The sequence below is a fragment of the Ornithodoros turicata genome, chromosome 2, assembly GCF_037126465.1.
Source record: "Ornithodoros turicata isolate Travis chromosome 2, ASM3712646v1, whole genome shotgun sequence".
Classification (NCBI taxonomy): Eukaryota; Metazoa; Arthropoda; class Arachnida; order Ixodida; family Argasidae; genus Ornithodoros; species Ornithodoros turicata.
Window position 1 is genome coordinate 79,148,287 of NC_088202.1, and position 21,686 is coordinate 79,169,972.

The 21,686-nt window shown below is 45.6% G+C and overlaps 1 protein-coding gene across 1 annotated transcript in view; it reads right to left on the reverse strand.

Annotated features, from left to right (window-relative positions):
• Nucleotides 1-921: 921 nt before the first annotated feature.
• LOC135383749 (glycine receptor subunit alpha-3-like) overlaps nt 922-21,686 on the reverse strand; it is a 29,401-nt gene continuing 8,636 nt past the window's right edge. The window contains exons 2-6 of the mRNA XM_064613086.1: nt 14,938-15,167; nt 14,746-14,828; nt 9,494-9,628; nt 8,514-8,875; nt 922-1,091 (exon numbers count right to left, since the gene is read on the reverse strand). Of these exons, the coding sequence (XP_064469156.1) occupies nt 930-1,091; nt 8,514-8,875; nt 9,494-9,628; nt 14,746-14,828; nt 14,938-15,167 (972 nt within the window). The 3' untranslated portion in view covers nt 922-929. The remainder of the gene's footprint in view (nt 1,092-8,513; nt 8,876-9,493; nt 9,629-14,745; nt 14,829-14,937; nt 15,168-21,686) is intronic.

Genomic DNA, 21,686 nt, shown 5'->3' on the forward strand with positions numbered 1-21,686 from the left:
GTCACTTCTTTCGTCGCGGGGACAAAACTTGGGCGTCCTACAGTTACGCACAAAGTTGCAAAGCGTAGAAGACAGGTTCACCTTTCAGGCCTGATGTGGACACATTATAGGGAACGCGTTGTTTTGGCGAAATACAAATACAAAAATGCACGACAATGCATTCTGCCATGAAGCCAACACTGCGAAAGTAAGTCGCACAGGAAAAAAAAAAAAACTGCGGCACTCATGCGCTTTCATTTCACTTGTACACTATCGAATAATCTCTCATAGAAACACCTAAGTGTGGACACTTCATTCTAAAGCTAGGGGTCAACGGATATCCTAATAATAATAATAATAATAATAATAATAATAATAAACAGCTGGAATGCATTGCTTCAATGTGGGACAGCGAGTACGCAGGTCAAGCCAACTTTAAGAGGGGTGTCCCGCAGTTCTGGGAATTTTGGCACACTAAATATCCTGGACAGAGGTGGACTGTCGTAGAGTATTCATTGCCGATATCGATCTCAGTTGAGATGTAAGGCACGAAAGATATATTCCGTTTGGGACGAACAGCCGACAGTGACTCTCCAGAATTACATGATTTCGGGGATACAACACCGATACGAGTTGTTTCTGTTCACTTCACCGATTTTTATTTTTGACTTGTAAAGTGGTACTGTGCCTCGCCTTTTCTTCTTTGTATCTTATTATGTGCACGTATGTAATTTTAATTGTGTGGATCTTGTCTACCCAGTTTCGTTTTGCTTCGGGTGTCAAACGGCATCATCGTCAGAAGCTGCTTACACCAGCAGTTCAACGTCAAAGTATAACACACTACATGTGTGGTGGTGCGAAAAGTTCTAAGAGAGTTCTATATGCTGGTTGTGGTCATCGTAGCGCCTTTATTTGTGATTTCACATCTAGCTGAGCGTCACAGAAGGTCCTCATGGAACGTCTAAATCAGGCTCGGGCACAGTTAAATACAAGGACCAATAAATTATGTTGAATCCCATAAAGAGAACAGGAAACATGCAGCGTGATAAACGGTCCAGCTTTAAGGCACGTTCTGCATTCTTAGAGACCTTGCTCGGACCCCACGGCGTCTTCTGTGAAAAGAAAAAAAAAAGAGTGATATTAAGCGGTAGGAGCAACTTATTTATTTACACATGGTAACAAGACTTTCGTGCACGAGACTGCACTTCTTCAGGTAACCGAAATATGAACATGGTACAGGAACATATATGGGCACCGTGCGCTAGAGTTTTCTGCCCGATTGAAAAAATCACCAGAATTATTCTGCTGTTTCCTGATGTTCCTGGCGTTAACACTAGACACTTCTGATGTTTGTAATGTGCACATCAAAAATTTCTGGCGTGACACCAGGGTGATTCCGGTGCTGTCGAGTTCTCCTGATGTCAACACCAGAATGGACTACCACGACACCAGAATGATTCTGGTGCCTTCTAGAATGCTTGGTGTGCACACTAGACAGACGTAGTGTTTTGATGTGACCGTTAGAGCGGTCTGGTGTGGTTCACAGACACCAGACCTACAGGCGCAAGGGTACGAGCACTACACGTTGTTACCATGAAAACCGCTGTTTACAATGATCATGAGTTCCTTAGCGCAACTTCTTTTACAAAGGAATGATAATTCGCATCGCAAATAATTCCCCCGAGTGTCGAAATTGACACGCTTTGCGGCTTTCACTCGAGTTTGAAAACGAAACTTTACGCTCGAGCGTAAAGTTTCGTTTTCAAACTCCACAATATAAAAGTACAAAAAGGAGCAATGTTATTTCTTCTGCGGGTGTGAATACATAACATGCGGCACAGTTATAATTTAGAAAATCATACTCGATCAACTCTTCAGTCATTTTCCGTCCTCTCTTCTTGTAGTCCATATCCCATGAATAATCAGTTCACATGATGCCGGACGAAACGCATATGTGGCAAAGAGATCTCTTTGCCACATAAGATACCGACAGCGCTATCGGCATTAGTGTCTGTTTTGAACTCAAGGAGCTGGCCGGTGTGGTTGAGGTAGCGTTCCGTCCTGGTTTTCAACATAAAAACTGCGCTCGAATGTGAACAACTTTGAATATGTGTTTCTGAAGTTCTGCATTATATCTCGTAGTTTGCTTTCGAACCCGTGCACAAGTGGAAGTGTGAGAAAATACAAGAGATGCATTCGGGGTAGATGTGACGTCTTTGAATGTGCGTTTCGTCCGGCATCATGTGAACTGATTATTCATGGGATATGGACTACAAGAAGAGAGGACGGAAAATGACTGAAGAGTTGATCGAGTATGCTTTTCTAAATTATAACTGTGCCGCATGTTATGTATTCACACCCGCAGAAGAAATAACATTGCTCCTTTTTGTACTTTTATATTGTGGAGTGCATACTTCTCCTAAATGTGTATCATCAATGATAGCAGTAATATAGACAGTTTTGTTGCACGTGCTTGTCTGTTATTATTTCTGATTCTCAGTATACTATATGCAAACAATTAGTAGCCTGCTAACAGCTGGGACACCTTTGCAGTAGAAAGGAACCTTTGATATCTTGTTGTATTGTTGACTGGTTTGATGAGTCGCTAACATTAATGAGTACATCCCAAGCAGCCTTAGTACAGGAATAATGAGCAGATCGTGTTGGTTGAATGTCGCACATTCATGTATGCATGGCAAGATCCCTTTGTGGTGTTTTATGATGCTCGACTATTGACCATTATGCTGTTTCACGCATTCGATGCCGTGAGGTCCTTGACTCCTCAGCGCCCTCACAAGGCTCTGAAAGCTGTGCATAGTTTTGAACGCTTAGAGAAAAACAAACAGGACAGCACTAACACCGTGTTCGTGTTGTGGTGCTGCGCTTGCACTGTTTTGCTTTCTCTCTCACACACACACATGTCTACAGCTATGCACAGCCTTTAGTGCATTGTGAGGTTCCTGACGGACCAAGCGGATCGCGGGATTGAACGCATGAGACATCATAATGTTCAACAGTGGAGCATCATAAAACACCAGGGATCCTGGTGCGCAACACCTGAGCGCACACATCAAATGTCCTGGTGTGGAACATCAGAGAACAGACACTACACTGTAAACTGAAAAACACCCTTATGGGTGTAAATGGCTTGTCCTATAACTGACACCTCTTTTTACACCATATGGTCTTAGAACACCCTTTTCAGAGGGTGTATTCTGTGTAAGACACCCTTTGAAAGGGTGCTTTTCCATGAAAATGCTTTCTTTTGCACCCTCTAAACACCCTTCTAGGAGGGTGTAAAGTTGTTAAACACCCTCCTAAAAGGGTGTTTAAAGGGTGCAAAAGAAAGCATTTTCATGGAAAAGCACCCTTTCAAAGGGTGTCTTACACAGAATACACCCTCTGAAAAGGGTGTTCTAAGACCATATGGTGTAAAAAGAGGTGTCAGTTATAGGACAAGCCATTTACACCCATAAGGGTGTTTTTCAGTTTACAGTGTAGGCACACCAGGGAATTCTGATGCTAACATCAGAGAAGAAAGCACCAAGAATGTCCCAAATCACAGCCACCAAAAACACCAGGTTCTAGTGCTTTTTTCAATATGGTGTCGACGGCAGCGAGCCCTCGAGGGGAAACGCGGCGTAATGCCCTGGTACCAGTCAACAGCGTCTTGCAGTCCCGTGCTTTAGTGTCCTAGTTTCGCCGTTGGAAAAGAGCGATTAATTTGAAGCTGCCTGCATAGAAAGTCAAAGGAGAAGATAAAATGGAAACTAATTCTATGTTGTAATCTGCCACGACGACCAAGTTAGTGTGAAAGAGAGGCAATATGCCGTAAAGTTTTCGTCCTTCTCGCTGTATCGTCCCGCCGGTCACGTATTTGAGAGAGCCCTTTCACGGCAACTTCCTGCTCGATCCGTTTGTGTTTGTTTATAACGAAAAAAATCCGTTGTTTCTAACTCATTTCGTGCATTTAGTATATCTGTCAGTCACCAGTTGAGCGTCACGATGCGGACTTACAGTACAGCAGCTTGCGTGAAACAATTGCGAAATACAATGACCAATGAATATAGTGGAGTTTGGCTTGAAATAAGGCCTGCTATGTGTCAGACAGTATTGATCCCTTTTACTCGGACCCTAATGTTGCGGCGTGTCGGCAGAGACTGGCTTTTGGAAGCATGGTCTTCCTCCAATATACAACGTGCATGCGAACACAGGGGAATATTTATGGGAATTATAATACTATGGGAAGTATTTGTCCTCCCCGATCTGCGTTTCGCAACCCGTCATCATTTTATGTAGGTGCATTCTGTCCCTATGATGTTATTATCGTTGCCAAATCTTGTGATCTTGGTTTCCAAGTGGTTCTTTGCTCCTTCCTATTCTTAAAAAAAAAGAAAAAAAGTAATCATGCGTTTGTCGAACAGCAAATATCTGTTTCTTCTTTAATCTTGTCGATTTCTGTTTTATTTTTTAGCATAGTTTATGTCGTGTTTTTCTTTTGCATGATATTGCTGGCTGTTTCTATGTTTGAGAAAATTTATTAGACGACTCATACTATAGAGCACACTACGAGTACTAATACTAATATTAATACACACTGATACAGTAGTTGGAATTAGTTATAATGCACAAGATGTATATATGGTTGCATGACTATGGGACTGTACATATGAATACACAACTGTGACTATATACACATGACGACCATATTCGTCACTGTGGCTATATATGTACATATGAGATGGCTTTTATACATTTACATTTATGGATGTGCACCAAAGATGCTAACATACGCATCCTGAATGACAATGGAAGGGTGATCACGCCATCGACCCCGGAAGCCTTCCCCTCCCAGCGCGAAGAGGTCCTGCTGCAGGATGGCGATTACGCTAACTCTCAATTTCCGAACCAATACGAAAACAGGGATGTTGCGCAGACGCTGTGCCACAACTTTGCTGCGCGCTGCCCACAGAACCTGTGCCCCGCAAGCCGTTAAAAGTGCGCTAATCCGGTGGCAGGACTGTCGACGATGTAAGGGCACTGGGCATATGATGTTCGTATGCCGCCGAGCCAATTACCAAAAAATTCTTGCAATCCGACAGTCAAAAAGCACGTGGTGGTTCGTCTCGACACAATTGCAGTACGGGCAATTGTCCGTCGAGGTCAAGTTCCATGTCTGAAGGCGGTCCCGCGTGGGTTGGATGCCCCATGCAAAGTTCCACACCACGTCACGCAAGGGAGCAGGGAGCCACGAGCCTATGGCTTGCGCCCATGGAACTGTTCTAACCTGCTGAAGGCGTCCAATCCAGTTTGCGCTGCCTTGCACTTCGCTCCATAAAACTGCTTGGCACATTCGTGATGGGGCACTCACGGACACAGAGAGAGACTCCAGTTTGCGATGATAAGCATGAACAGTAGCATGGAAACGCTGAGGAGATCGCGCCGCTGGGAATGATGGATCATATGCCTCTGGCAAAATGTCTCGCGCTAATGGACCCATCCAGTACTTTAGGAGCACTTGCGTTGGCGATGGCTCACCACGAAGTATCCGTAGGACGGTGTTCAGGGCAATCCCTTTGCTCATCAGGCCAGGGCCATGTCAGGTAGGGCCAGTCCACCCTGAGACAGAGGAAAACATAGCAGAGTACGAGCTAGTGGCCTACCGCGCCGCTTCCTCCAAAGGAAGGACAGAAGGGCAGTATGAGCACGTATGACTACGGAATGAGGAGCAACTGTAACGTGGCTCAGATGCCACAACCGGCCACAGAAGACACTCCGAGCCAGATATGCACGCTCTAGATAGGACGGCGCGTATGCATCAGAAGCTTTACACCTGGAGCAGAGATCTTGCAGTGCAGTCGTCCAGTTTGAGGTCGTAGGACCGTGACGATCGAACGCAACACCTAATATTTTAAGGGATGTAGCGCCATGAGAAGGGCAGAAATGAATAGGAATCCCAATCTCCGCGAGGCATTAGCTTGGTCTTCCGATAGTTGAGTAACCCTCCCGAGATGACTGCATATGCATCATAGACGCGTAGGACCTCATCAACCGAACCAGCATCACGCAGTAGGACCTATGTTGCAGTTTGCGACAATGTGTCTGATGCTACGTACGCCTATACGAAGGCCGCTGTGGCCGTTCTTTAGCACTAATGAAACGTTATTATCATTACATATCCGTTTTCAAACAAACAAACAAACAAACAAACAAACAAAAACAGGCCTTATTTATATCCTGAAACAATCTTGATTGACTGATTGATTTGTATTAGTATGTCCGTGTGTGAAATGCAGGCACAAATGGCTAAAAGGGCATCCCCTGTCTTGAGCAACATCTGTGTGACATTTGTGGAGAATGATGCAAGATTGGGAACAAGTTGACTAAGTAACTTACCACCGCAGTGCATGATCACGTTAAGGGATTATGCATGACAAAGAAACGAAAAAGTTTTTTTCCGCTATCTTCATAATACAGTCGACCCCCGTTTATCCGGACGGTGCCGTTCCCGGCGAAATCGTCCGGATACCGGAGCATCCGAATAAATGAAACGACCGAATAGAAACGTCCTACAGAGCAAGGTTTAATTAAAACACAGAAATCTCGTCAATGACAGCTGTTACATAGTAGTGTAGGCACTCGATTCCTGCAAACGTTTGTTAATTGCATAGAGTTGAGCCACGCTGTTGCGCTGCTCGAAGAATGTCAGTGCGGACGCAAAGTGTGTCGGAGCCTTGTTTCTCACTGGCGTAATCGGCACCGTCTTGCTGCACATCATCGGAGGCAACAGCAGCAATCACACCGTCATCAGTCATAGCTGCACACGCGTCATCATCCTTATCAACGTCAACGTAGTCAGAAACCACAGCATCATCTACGGCAGTCGCAGTGAGCCTCTGCATCAGGGATCGCAGCTCAGCTAGGGGAATGTCTTCATCGGCCAACGGGCCCTAAGCAGCAGGACAGTTGCTCGAGATATTTCCAAATGACTCGACTGGTCAACAAGACCCAACGCACACAAATAGAAAAGGGGGTCATCGTGCACGGTTTTGTCTCCCCTACGGAGGAATGTAGGTCCCTGACGTGTGACGGGAATAACCCCAACACAGCGAAAAGGGTGACGAAGCGGGGTCAGCGTCTTCTCTTACTCACGGCAGTCCGGATATCTGAAGCTGGATTACAAGAATTTTCGACTTTCGTTCCCTGGAATTCTTGTCCGAGTCCGGAAGCTGAAGTCCGGATAAACGAGAACAAAATACATGGAGGAAAATCCGTTCCCGTGCCTTTTGTCCGGATACCGCGGGATCCGGATAAATGAAGTCCGGATAAACGGGGGTCGACTGTATATATTACAATTTGTTGTTGACTGTATTATTTGTGTGAATTCTTCAGTGCGGGATTTCCATCCTCATAGCGCAGGTGCTGGACGTAGCTGACCTCCGATTTGTAGTCAATAATTGGTAGTCCCTTCAAGATAAGCATGCACTTAACTTCGCATAAATACTACATGCTTGTGTGTGCTACACACTGCGTAACACATTGTTCATAGACACATAATGTTCCACGCGCAAAAAGCTTCCCCCTCGCATGCATTTTACGTGTTTCGTATTCCAGAGCAGATGCCCTTGCTACAAACCACTTGCGCACAAGTAGTCTCACGGGTTAATGAGGCCAAAGCCCCAAAGCTGACATAAAATTCGGGAAACAACCCGTACGCACCAAAGCTATACATACGCGAAGGCGCCGATACGGCGTTAGTACCAGACCGTTACGCACGAAATCGCCACGGGTGTCGCTGTCGATCAAGCGAGCGCAGCGCCCTCCAGCTAGTGCACGGTGCCCATACAGTTGACGGGGGAGTTTTGGCATGAGAGGGTAACAGGGTGATGGAAAGGATGCAAATACAGGTAAAAATGAAAATATCATAAATACAAACGCAGGGGTATCAGAAGCGCAACATAACGCAAGTCCAAGGGATTACACAGGAAACGAGAACGCGTGTAGGTGACGTTCCAGGAATTAAGGCTAAAAAGGGGGTTATGGCGACGGAATGATAGCACAGGTGCGGAGTACAAAGGTGACCAGTGGACCGTGAGAACGTGAAGACAGAGGTGGGGGTCTCAGCGGAGGGCCAAACGAAGAGAATATGGAAAGAAAAGGAAAAGAGGGAAAGTGTTTAGACAGGGCGAATAATATGTTCGAACACTTCAGGAGGAAAACGAAAGGGACCACGGAGTCGTCAGTAGAGGTCTTAGGTAATCATGTATTGCACCTGCAGGATGGGATACGTTGGAACGCTTGTGTCCCAAAGCATATCGACTTCCGACTGAGCGGGCTGCGCTCCTATTGGCTGACAGCGATACGGAGCCAGAGTCGGAGGGCGCTTATGCTTCTCTAAAAGCCTCTAGTAATTGGTCACGTGCCACTTTTCGAGTAGAATAACAACATCATCAACGACTAAGATATAAGAGCGCGCTTACAGCTACAGAACAAAATTATCAAAAGTTCGACAACATAAGACCATCTTTATTTACCCTGAATGGGTTGAGGGACTTGAGTTGTTCCACACGACTCAGCTTGCTTCGGACGAGGTAGTTCGCGATGCCGAACTCCACCAGCACACCCATGACTTGCACGATACAGGCAATCATCCACACGTCGATAGCCTTGTTGTAGTTGACGTTCGGGAAGTGGGTGCTTACGGTCATGATGATGGACGCTATGGTCAGTACAGTCTTCACTCCAATGATTGCCCTCGGAGGAATGAAGTCCGGACGAATCCAGAGCGCGAGCCAGGACACGATCACCACAATGAAAGTGGGCAAATATGTCTGAATGATGTGGAAGCCGTTTTGCCGGTCAAATATGAAGCCGATACGCAGCGTTGAGAAGGATCCTGTCGAATAGAAAATTTCACATTCTCACCTCCCTGTCGCCGCTAAGATGCCACAAAACAAACGAAAAGGCTGTCAGACCAGTGGCGCACACTAACATGGTGATATCTGGCCGGTGGTCATCCTATTTGTTGAAAGATACGGTTGACTGTAAAGAAATGGCGCAACGCATGCATGGCCGACTACATTTCGGGGTACTGAATCTCCGGAAGCTCCTGCCCCCTCACTATACCGCTGGTTGTGCTTTAGATACTGCTCGCGACCGCGAGAACGCCCTCAACATTCCCTCTCAGTAGTCCGTTTCAGCAGTATATGAAACAAGGGAAAGGGTGCAGGCTAGCTGGTGTAGATCTATGAAGACGGCACACGTAAGGTCTCAGTGAGTACACACTGAGACCTTGCGTGTGTCGTCTTCTGTGTCTCTCGGTCTTCTTCATGGATCAGCAGTATATTACTGCTAGAAGAGATAGAAATTGATGGAAACATACAATATTATGGGCCTATCATAAATTAAATTCACTACGTTTGTAGCAAGGTGGAAGGCTGGCAGAAGGTGGCTGGTATAATATGCGGGATGAATCTAGAATGAATTGAGGCTCTGAATTTGGTGATGTACGTACCCGTCTCCAACTGAGTTGTGAAGTTCGTGTAAGCCAGTCTCACTAAGTCAAAATCTTGCATCTCAATCGGGATCTGCAGTATGACGGGTTCGACGTCGGACCAGGTCAGCACCGTGTGGTGTATCGGATGTGCGTCTGCCATGATAACAACAGTTGCCTCGTGAGTTGGACACTCATCCTGCTTGCGACGCTTGGAAATATTTCGAAACTGGCCAGGAAAGTGATAGAAAAGTTGCCCTATTCAGCTTTTCTCTACGATGACCTGGGAGTGCTGTCTCGCTCGTTCTATATCCTGCGCCATGAATCCTCCGATGACATGTACTCTTAACTTTACTCTTAACCCATAAGAAGAAGAAGATGTGTTTTATACGTCCTCGGGGATAGCGTACCGTGAAAAGCATAGCCTGGTGATCTATTCCTGGTACCGGATATAAACGCGTGGTGATGAGGTATAAATATGGTACGTTAGCCCTCCTTTATACCTCTTTCATGCCCTTGAGAAGGGTTGGAAGTATAAATAGGAAATTTGTACCTCTTCTGTACCCTCCAAAGGTATATATCTGAAGCAGAATGTATAAAAGAGGTATAAGAGCATATTATTATACCTTACTTATACCTTTTTTTCTAACAGTGTATGTACATTTCTGGAATGTGATTGTGTGTTCTACAAGTGATTGTTTTATTGATAACATGAAGTGAGGAGAAAAAGACAGCACAAATTATGAAACCCTTAACGAGGCTTGGGGGCATTCACTCTTGCAAGTCACTATGGATTATTCTCCTGCATGCAATGTAAACATGAACGTATCCGTACAAAGAACGCGCAGATGCCAAAGAAACAGATTTACTGTAGATACCTTCAGTGGATACCTGGCCATATTGGCATAAGTGGTAACGAGAAGGCGGACGAAATGGCGAATATCGCACACCTGTCATCGAGAGAACATCTTGTCACGTTTTCTGAGCAGGACATCAAATCTCTCCTAAAGTCTATGACTGATGACATCCGCAGGACAAAATGGCACCAAGCCGACAGTGGTCCGTCAGTGCTGCGCACGCTAGACCCGGAGCTGAATTTTACCATACCTTCAAAAACGCACAGACACATAGAAACTCTCCTGCATCGTCTATGCCTGAATGTGCCCTATGGTCGCCAGAGTCTTCATAAAGTGGGCAAGGTGGACTCACCCAACTGTCTACTGTGCGGGACAGTGGAAAACACTGAACATCATGCATTGTCCAAAACATGCTGCACAAAGAGGCATCTTGAGGCAGAACCTTGGCCATCTCGACAGCAGGGACTTCAGCATAGAGAAAGTCTTAGGCGTATGGGACGCTAAGCACAGGGACGCGGCCTTCAATGCTCTTGTCAATTTCATTGTGAAATCTGCACTAGAAACCCTATACTAGACGGTGCGTGGACATTACTATGATCCTAGATGTGAACGGCGCGCTCGGTCCTGCGTGGTCGCGGTCAAGACGCTCGCCCCGGTGAACTTTTGCGGTGCGCTCGCACCTTCTGTGGTGCAATCGTACCGTGTCCTTTCTTTTTTTTCGGTAGCAGAACTCGCTTGCGCGAATTCAACCTCCCCTTGTTATTTTACCAACCACCACCAGATTTACTGGGCCGAAAATCATAACGCCGAACTATCAAAAGGCCGAACGCCAAAAGGCCGAAAAATCATAAGGCCGAAAGTCAAAAGGCCGAAAATGGAAAGGCAAAAGAGACAGAAGACCCTGAATGGGACTCTTCTTGTCGTAAGATTATAAAAATTGTTTCCTGGCTCTTGTACCAGAAATCGAATAATTGGAATGCGTAGCATTTGGTGCTCAGAAATAGACTGGCTAGAGAAAAAAAAAAATCTACTACATGTTTACTACAAAAAGAAAGTGCCTCGTGGGTGAATACCAGTGAATGACTTGTATCACCCACTGAATGAATTGTAGAGGAGTTGGTGTTTCTCTACATTTGGTGACCGGAACGTGATTTGAACAAGCAACCGTCTGAATCGCTTGCTATACAGAAATAACTTAAACCCAGTTAATGACCATCGTGAATTTACCCCTACATAGGATATCTATGACAAGATCTGTAGGATTTTTTTTTTTTCTTTTTGCTTCGCCTGCAAGTCTGCAACTTTCTGTACCGTTCTATTTCAAGAACTGTATAATGACCACGCTTGTCCCCTGACACAGGAGCACAGTATATGATTTCTTCCAGAATAGTCATCAGTTGTCCCAGGCCATTCACTCGGCTACTCACCCTACTTATCGAAAGGCCGAACAATTAGGTGCGGTTTTGAGTCAGAGCTGAATCAGCTGATGATAGGAAAGTGGTTTTAGGAATGACCGAGGTTGAAGCCGTTGTTGAAAATGGGATGAGAATGGGAAATGTCATTGCATAGCTCGTAATTTTTCATTTTAACTTATTGCCATTGTGTAAAATAAAATACAATAACATAGTGGTTCATATGTCTACTTTTCCCTTTTGTTTTCCCCTAAGTGATCGAAAGTACGTTATTAACGCGAAGTTCGGTGAAATAATTTATTTGCTGTATTAATTCACAACAAGTCTATCCTACTTAATTTGTAGAGCTAATTTTTTATCGCAGTTGGAATAAAAGTTTTCGTATCTTGGGTTCCTTATATACTTATATATTTCGGCCTTTCGATAATTCGGTTTTCTGACTCTTCGGCCTTCTGATAGTTCGGTTTTCTGAATTTTCGGCCTTCTGATTGTTCGGTGTTTTCATTTTTCGGTCTTCTGGTTTTCGGCCTTGTGATTGTTCGGTGTTTTGATTTTTCGGCCTTTTGATTTTCGGCCTTCTGATAATTCCGCCTTATGAGTTTCGGCCTTCTGATTGCCACCCGTGCGCAACGGCAGTGTCAACCTTTCAATGTGTTTTGCTGACAAGCATGAAACCCTAAGTGAATGTGCAGCGTGCAAGATGACACTGTCCGGTCTAGGTGTGAGGAAAGCACCCACGACAGCACTCCTGAATAATATTGTTCTGCTCAGACACGGCCCATCGACACTCCTTAGCTCGTCCCATTCCTGTTAGGTCCCTATCTGATAAACGCGAGACAGTGATGCCATAACTTTAAGAAATTGCAAATTTCAAGCATCTTCGTGTAGCTCAGTGTCAACCTTAAGCGCTGAAGCAACCTCTCGTCTCCGTAAGGATTCTCAGACCCACTTCAACGCAAACTGTCCCAAAGCGCGTTCCTGCACAGCTAGCGTTGCCACATGTCCAGATTTCACCCGAACAGTTCGGAAATTCAAAGCTTGCGTTTGGTGTCCGGGTGAAGGTGCAATACGGACATAAAATGTTCGAAAATTTTGAAGTAGGAGTAAAAACTTTACGACTTCAGTTTTTCGTTTGTGTCATTGTCGCCATTTGTGTTTCGTTTGTGTCTTTGTCATTGTGGACAAAGATTGATCGATAGCTAAAATGAGCAATCAAAGCTATACGTTGAGCCACATGAAGACACTGTAGACAACCCTCTCATCTACTATTAGAACCCTGCGTACCCAGCGACCAGCTTTCAAGTTTGAAGAATTTGATACGGTCCCTCACAATTCCACTTCACCCAATCCAGACAGGGTGCAAAATGGAGGGAGGCGTTGGTAGGACCCAACAGTAACCGTATACCCCATATCACCTATATAGTTTGAGATAATTCACATAATTGGGCACGATGCAGATGAAATTGACTGGACCAATAGGGTGGTGGTGGTGGTGGTGGTGCAGTGAAAGAGCTCGCCGTTGTCGGCCTCACAGAGGAGGGCAACGTCACGACTAGCGCTCTGGGGGAATGTGCGTCCTAGCCCGACTTCTAAGGGAACTATGCCAACATATGTCTGACTGATGTCCGGCTGTTCTGATTGGACCAGTAAAAATCCGACGTTATGCATTCCAGCAGGCCTATCAGGGGCTTTTCTGCTTCTCTCACCTTTAGGCGTGTCCTGGCTACCATCGACTACCTGTTATTTGTGGTATGAAATAACAAAAGCAACTTTTTGATAAACAAGACATTTCATACATCGTATTGATCTATGATTGATCTATGTATACAAAGACCACTGCGTTGCGCTTGCTACCACACTGTTACAAAGTCGGAAGTTGCAAAACCAACACAATCTCTAGCCCCTAACAACGAGCGAGACTTATGAGTGCCTACTGCTTCGTGACGAGCATCTTCTTTCGCTTATTTCACAACATACGGGGAGGCGTGAACAGCAATTTCAATCGAATCGAATTCAACAGATGCCGCTTGCGTCGCCCGTCGTATGAATGTATGGGTGAGTGAGAAAACATGAGTGAAAGTGGAATGAGTGAGTGAGTGGATGAGCTTTGTCCCTAAAGACGCAACCTTGGAGGTCATCGGGGAGGCGTGTTATCTTAGCTCAATTGATAGAGCCCTGGACCGGTAATCTAGAAGATGTGGATTCGAGTCCTGCAGCTGGCTAACCTTTTCAGTGACTTCCTACTCTCTCTTCATTCACAACATACATTGCAGAGAGATGGAGGGCGCGACAACCACCCCCACCCCACCCGGTGTTCGGCATTTACCGAACAAAAAAGGTGGCAACCCTATGCGACGCCTTGTGATTGTGTGACCGTGTGTGTGATTTTTCGGTTTTAGTTTTGTGTGTTTTTTGTTCTTCCTTTTTCTTTCCTTTCTTCTTTGTCTTTTCTTTCCTTCTTTCTTTTTGGAATAGCAAGCCGACCTCTGTCTGGCTAACCTTTCCTTTCCTTTCTGTTTTTCTTAATAAACATACTCCCCCCCCCCCCCCCCCCCCCCCCAATGCACAGCGTACGCTTCAACAAAATCGAAGGGAGTTTCAACTATATTACCTCAGCTGCAACGCCATCACCGTGGGCTAATTTGTCGGTCTCGAAGTACGGCCTCTAACGATACCACTGATTACACAGGACCTATCGTAAACAATGTTGGGGGGACTCCTTACTCTAACTAAGTTAATTTTTTTTTTTTTTGTAGCTTTTAAGTTGTCTCGTTACTTTTGAGTTTAGTTCTTGAGGAACTCGTTCATTTTTAGGTAACCTTGTAACTTGATGTAAGTTACAAGTTCGTTCTGTTCAATAACGCGAACTGTGTCCTACTCTGCAATGAGACGACAGCAATGTGCGGGCCGATTGCTCAGCTCACCCCGTTTGCGTAGAGGGACTTCCGACGCCCATAAGAGAGAAAGGGGACATATTACGTAGTAAATAACTTCGATTACTCACAGGAACGAAAGAAGGCGTAGCATTTCTGCTTGTCAAATGGAAAGTTGTGAAAATTCATCACACAAGACAGCTTAGTGCTCAGCCTGCAAAACGAAAGGAGTGTTACCCTTACACTATGCAGTCACGCACATAAGCGGCGCGTTAGTGACATTGACAACGCAAAGAGACGCGTTCCTCTCCCCTTGACCTTACCTGATGCTAAACAGAATATCTCCGTCGGGTGTTATTCTCACGAGCTCATTCGCCATGGTGACGCTATGCGTTCTCACATCCTTAGCATTGGCCAAGAACAGGTCCGGCTTCCACAGTCGAGACGTTATGTGTTCCCCGTTGAGAGTGACGGTTCGGTTGACACCGAATTTGCGAAAATTCACCCTGGGGTCCTTCCATGACTGCCGCAGGTACATGTCCATGTCGAAGTCCTGGTTTTGATGTGATGTGATGTGAATAAAGAAAAAAATGGGGATGTTAGTTTCGACGAAGTCAAACTGGCTACCCCAGTACACTTAATACAGAAAGTTCAAACCGATGATGAGATGATGAAAACACAAAGGGATGATGTCCAGAGACGAACAGAGATGATAATGGAGTTCAACATGTAGGTCAAAAGTTCAAGAGCTGCGCCCAAGTGAGAATAAAGTGGCGGAATCGCCGGGGGCACACAGGACACATCACACATTCACCGTGTCATAGGATGTCCATAAGCCCGGTTGCATGCAAAAAGTATTCAAGTGCCCTTAGCGCCTTGTCGGACGAAGGAGGACCTAACAGTTTCGTGATGTCGAAGGCTCGGAAGTCCACACGACAGAGGTTTGTCTCTAATGTCCTTCGGGCATCGACGTATTTCTGACACCTGAGAAGGATGTGTTCTACATCCTCTACAACACCATACTCCCTACAGTTCGGAGAGTCTCGCTTTCCGATTTTGAAGAGGAGACGTGCGCTGTACGGTACATTGAGCCGTAGCCTATGCAGGACAGTTGTCGTTTGTCGCGTAAAGGAAGGTGGTACTCGAAAGCGTAACCCTGGGTCGACCTTGTACAGAAGCGAATCCCGAGCCGATCCTGTTAACCAGGAGGTGTTGCACATTCGTTGTTTGAACTCGTTCAGCATTCGCTCCGCGTCACCCTTGGTGAAATAAATGGGCATCGCCTGGGCGCGCCTTAGTTGAAGAGCCCGGCGTGCAGCAGCGTCCACAGTCTCGTTACCTGCAATGCCACAGTGGCTAGGGATCCACTGCATTTGGATGTCATGACCTTTTAAAACTGCTGCATGGTGTGCGTGTAAGACATCTTGCGCTCCTGTAGCCAGAGATCCCGTAGTAAACATGGTAGCTAGGGTCTGCAACGAACATTTTGAGTCGCTATAGATGGTCCAGCGAGCAACTGAAGATTGTGAGTTGATGAAACTTATTGCCAAGAGGACTCCATAAAGTTCAGCGGCCGTTGCAGAGGTGACGTGAGACAGCCGCAGCGCTCTCTCGATATTCGCTTCCGGGATAACAAATGCACACGAGGAGCCGGATGATGTCGTAGAGGCATCCGTGAAAATCTGCATCCTGCCTGCGGAGCTGTTTAGTAGCTCAAGACTGAACTGACGAAGAACATGCGTTGGTATGTCCTTCTTTCCCGGGAGTCCAGGCACACTAATTCTTACGTCAGGAGGCTGCAGGACCCATGTTGGGATATCTGGTAATGTATGTGGCTTGTGTTTCGGAATAAGACCACGTTGTGTCTGGATAGCTTGGGTAAAAGAAGAGTGGTGACGACTCATAATGGCTCGAAGCTGAGGATGGCGATGGTGACGCGTTGCCAACCGCACGTAGTGGCGGAACGTTTCTTGCATTCTGAGAGCTGATACAGGTGGTTCCCGTGCTTCTGCCATGGCTAAAACGTTTGACTTTGCTCGAGGAAGGCCAAGACAGAGTTTGACGCCCTTTGCTAGGATAGACTCTAACACCTTCTCTGTGGTAACAGGGAGGTTGTGTAGCAAGGGAATGTGATGCGCAACCATCTGACTTCCCTTATGAAAAAAAATTTCTATTTTCTACAGGATTTCTATAGGAAACCCTAGATAGAGCGTATAAGAAATAGATTAAAACTTGTATCTACTCCGAATGGAGTTTCTATGAATAAATGGGAATACTATCGGATAGAAAATAGATAAAGCATTTATATATACATTGAAAACAAAGTAGTTAGACATAGGATAGAAAGTTGCCCCATTTTTCTACACAGATTGTGTTCATGTAGGACACAAAGTTGCCTCATTTTTCTATACTAACTGTATTTATGTACTATATGAAGTGGACTTCACTGTCAATAGATGGTGCGTCACGAAATAGGTTACGAAAGAATTTTCAACAGGGAGCCGATGGTAGTAGCTCGATAATCTTTTTCTGTATTTCAAAAACCAGGAACTTTCCATTTATTTCACCGCCACATCCCACCCACTGCGCAAAACTCCAAACCGCAAAAAAAAAAAAAAGAAAGGAACGAAAAAGAAACCGAAGAAATACGCTTGCACACGCTCACGCCTGTGACGTGTTTGCAGAGGAACAGATACTAATAAAACACGCAACGAAATGGCTAGGCCACATGTGGAGCCGTCTTAGCTAGAGATGCAACCATACGGGTGAGGAGCGCGCGCATAGTGTTATTTCGGTAGCGAATAACAACCACAAAAAATATTTCCTCCAACTGGTTAGTATATTACTGCATTAAGGACTGTGTTTATTACTCAAATTACTCGATCTAACCCAGCACAATCTCCACACCAAATTAATGCGGTGCTGCACGTTGCGCATGCATGGAGCCAGGCCCCTACGATACGATTAGTTACATGCTATCAGTGAGTTACACTTGGTTTAAACGATGGTATAGACAGTTGAAATAGGTACAAAAATGGCACTTCCGCCCTGGTTGACACATACACTTTTTATACCTTTTCTTCTGACAGTGTAGAAGCAGCAGTTCGTCAAGTGCAACATTAAAAAGTAATAAACGGTAAATGTTGCCTGAAGTGATAAGTCACAATATTGCTATTAGCGGTGGTGGTGGTGGTGGTGCGGTGGCTTGCCGTTGTCGGCCTCACGTATGTGGGCAACGTCACGACTCACGCCCTGGGGGAATGTGCGTCCTGGGCCGACGTGCTATTAGCACTTGTATCTATGCCCATACATGCACAAATCATGTGTATTAGTTGTTCTTCAAATGTACAGCAAAAATAAGTAACACATGTCCCTAAAAAAGACCTTTTCGGCGCCTAGTATTAGCTCTATAGAGACTGTATAGAAAATGTATACATTCTAGTTCCTGAATCCTGTATAGAATGTGTATAGAGTTTAGCAGTTAAAAACCCTATACAGCTTTTATCTATTTCCTATGCAGAAAATTGACACTAGATACGATAAATAGATTATGTATAGGTCCTGTATAGAAACTAGAAAATCATTCTTATTGCCTGCGTGCCGGCTGCTCTTCCCGTGAGCACAGGGCACGGGCCATCACCGCTCCTGTGGCTATTGGCGACCGGCACTCGGTGTCTGGATAGCTGGCGGTGGTTTTCTCGCAGGTAGCGAGATTTTGAACACCGTGGGAGTATTACTAGGATTTATATTGACACGGTTTATTTCAGCACGATTTATTTCGGAACGATTTATTTTGGACGGTTTATTTCGGTCACCACCCGAGGGGAGCACGCATAGATTGTTATTTCAGTAGCGAATAACAGTCACTGAAAGCATTTCCTCCAGCTGTTAATATATTACTGCATTAAGGACTGTGTTTATTATTCAAATTACTCGAACTAGACCAGCACAATCTCCACACCAAATTAATGAGCCAGCCCCGTACTATACGATTAGCTACTGCGATCAGTGAGTTACACTTGGTTTAAACGATGGTATAGACAGTTGAAATATGTACAAAAATATTACTTCCGCCCTCGTTTACCTTTTCATACATACGCTTTTTATACTTTTTCCCCTGACAGTGTAGAAGCAGCAGTTCTTCACGTGCAACATTAAAAAGTACTAAACGGCAAATGTTCACGTTGTCTGAAGTGATAAGTCACAATATTGCTATTAGCATTTGTATCCGTGTTCATACATGCACACATCACATGTATTAGTTGTTCTTCAAATGTACAGCAAAAAACAAGTAGCACATGTTCGTAAATAAGATCTTTCGGGGCAGCTATAGTATTAGCTCTATAGAGACTGTATAGAAAATGTATACATTCTAGAGTCTGAATCCTGTATAGAAACTGTATAGAGTTTACCAGTTAAAAACCCTATACAGCTTCTATCTATTTCCTATGCACAAGATTCACACTAGACACGATAGATAGATTCTCTATAGGTCCTGTATAGAAACTAGAAAATCATTTTCATAAGGGTTATAAGAGATCGGTGAACGCTGAGCATTGCCCGAGGAGATGTGCCCCACCGGGAACCGCATAAGTAACGAAGAACATTCAGACGACTCTCAGCTCTTGCTTTTAGACAGCGCACCTCCGCTACCCATGACAAACTCCGGTCGAGAGTAACGCCGAGAAAGCGGTGATGTGGTACACGACGTACCTGATGATGACCAATTTGTAGCTGAAATCTTTTAAGATGGCGACGCGTAAAAGGCAGCATTACAGTCTTTTCTGAAGACAGGTCCATGCCTCTCTCCAAGAGGAAGTGCACTACGCGATCAAGTGAAGTCTGAAGGCAACGCTGTAAAGCAGGCCACTGCTTTCCCGATGACCATATGCAGATGTCATCTGCGTAGAGACTAACAAATACCCCTTTGGGCAAGAGACGAGGCAGGGCAGCCATGACAGCATTGAAAAGTAAAGGACTGAGTACGCTCCCCTGTGGTACCCCTGCTGACAATGTATGTAAACTCGTGTCGCCTTTTGCTGTTCTCACGAAAACAGACCAACCATTAAGAAAAGCAGCAATCCAGCGAAGAGCCCGGCCAGTGACGTTGAAATTGTATAGGTCGCAAAGGACATGATTGTAGCTCGTCGTATCATATGCTCTCTTTATGTCCAAGGAAACAGCTGCTGTAAGCTCACCCCGAAATCTAGCTTCTTCAATGTGAGTGACCAAGTTTGTGATGCAGTCTATCGAGGTCCGTGCCTTTCTGAAACCTGCCATTTCGGGAGGTAGCAGACGCCGGAACTCTAAGAACCACTCTATTCGGCGTAGGATAATCCTTTCCATGATCTTACGCAAGCAGCTCGTAAGACTGATGGGCCAAAATGACGTCAACTGTCTAGGTGATTTTCCAGGCTTCAGGACTGGCACAACTTGCGACGTCTTCCATGACGGAGGGACAAAGCCGCGTCTCCAAGAGTCGTTGACCAAATTCAAAAGTAAAGTGCGCGACGTCGGTCCCAATGAGGCTATAGCTTTGTATGAGACCCCATCGGGCCCTGGAGCTGACCGCTTCGTGGATAGGTGGATGGCAGCCTCCAATTCCTGTATAGTGATGTCACTGTCCATATATGGACCTTCAGCTGGCTGTGTAAAATCAACCGCCCTGTACGCGGCTTGTGCCGAGTCCCTGTGGGATGTTGTGCATGACGCATCTGAGGGCCTAATAAGAAGCCTACAAAAGTCTTCCCCAACAGATGTTTCGGTCGTGCCCTGATTAACGGTTAGTGCTCCAAACGGCTTAACTTGTTCAACCGGGGAGCTTAGGCCCTTGATGATCCGCTAGACATGTCCCGTAGGTGTGTATGGAGATAATGTAGAACAGAGTGCTCTCCATCTCTGCTTGGCTAGACGTTGAAGATGAGTGCGAATTAGTGATCATAGCCTGCAAAGCTCGTGATAATCCGCTATGCAACCCGATCTTCGCAGTCTTCTTTCCGCCCGACGACGGATTGTCCGCAACCTTTCGAACTCGGCATCTACGCTGCGATATTTGATCGGGCACGATATCTTTTTGTTGCAGCTGCAATACTAGATGACAGCGCCTCGTTGAATTCGTCAAAAGTGGTGACATTCTGTAGAAGTTCCTCTGTCCTGCGTTTGAATACGTTTCAGTCTGTGACTCTTTCTTGTCGTGATCCGGCAACCATTGGGGAGTAAGAGATGAGTATAACTATGTGATCGCTTCCTAGTGTATCTAAATCCGTCCTCCAGTGCATGCGAGAAACCAGATCGGGAGAGCGGACTGTAATATCCAGGCAGCTTGAAAAGGAGGGACCCCGGAAATATGTCGGTGAGCCGCCATTTAACACCACAGCGCTGCAGTCTTCAATACATTGTTGAATCAGTCGCCCCCTTGAATCGGCATGTTGACTTCCCCAGCTGTTGCCATGGGCGTTGAAGTCGCCACATATGATAAAACAGGAAGGAAGTCGCTGGAAGAACTCCCTCATAGCGTCTTCCGGGATGCGAACAGAAGGGGCGATGTATACACTAGCCACAGCAATCCTTCGTGTGCGGAGGAGAACACTGCAGACAACAAACTCGAAGTCCCCATCGCTAGAGGTGCACAAAGGGCTGCTAGGAATGTCCTTTCTAACACACAACATAGCCCGGCTGGATCCCGTCGTCGAGGCAGAGACGTACGTAACGTAGTTTGAAAGCCGGAAAGAAGGATCCATTCGATGCTCGCTGATAGCCAACACAGGCAAATTGTGCCTATACACAAAATTGCGAAAGTCGCCTAATTTAGTTCGCATGCCATTGATATTCCACTGAAATACAGTAGTATGTTTGTACCTATCGGTCATTACTGGTCAGTGTGGTACGCTTGTTCAGCATCGGCTCCAGAGAGAGCAGAGCTTGCACCTCCGGAAGTTTAGATGCTCCAGGTATCGCTTTCAAGATTGAGCGCAGAGCAAGAATGATCAATGGCACGAGCATCTCAAGATTGACATTCGCTTGCGTCTCAGTGTGATGGGAGCTCTGTTTGCCGTGTTCCTGTTAGAGCGCA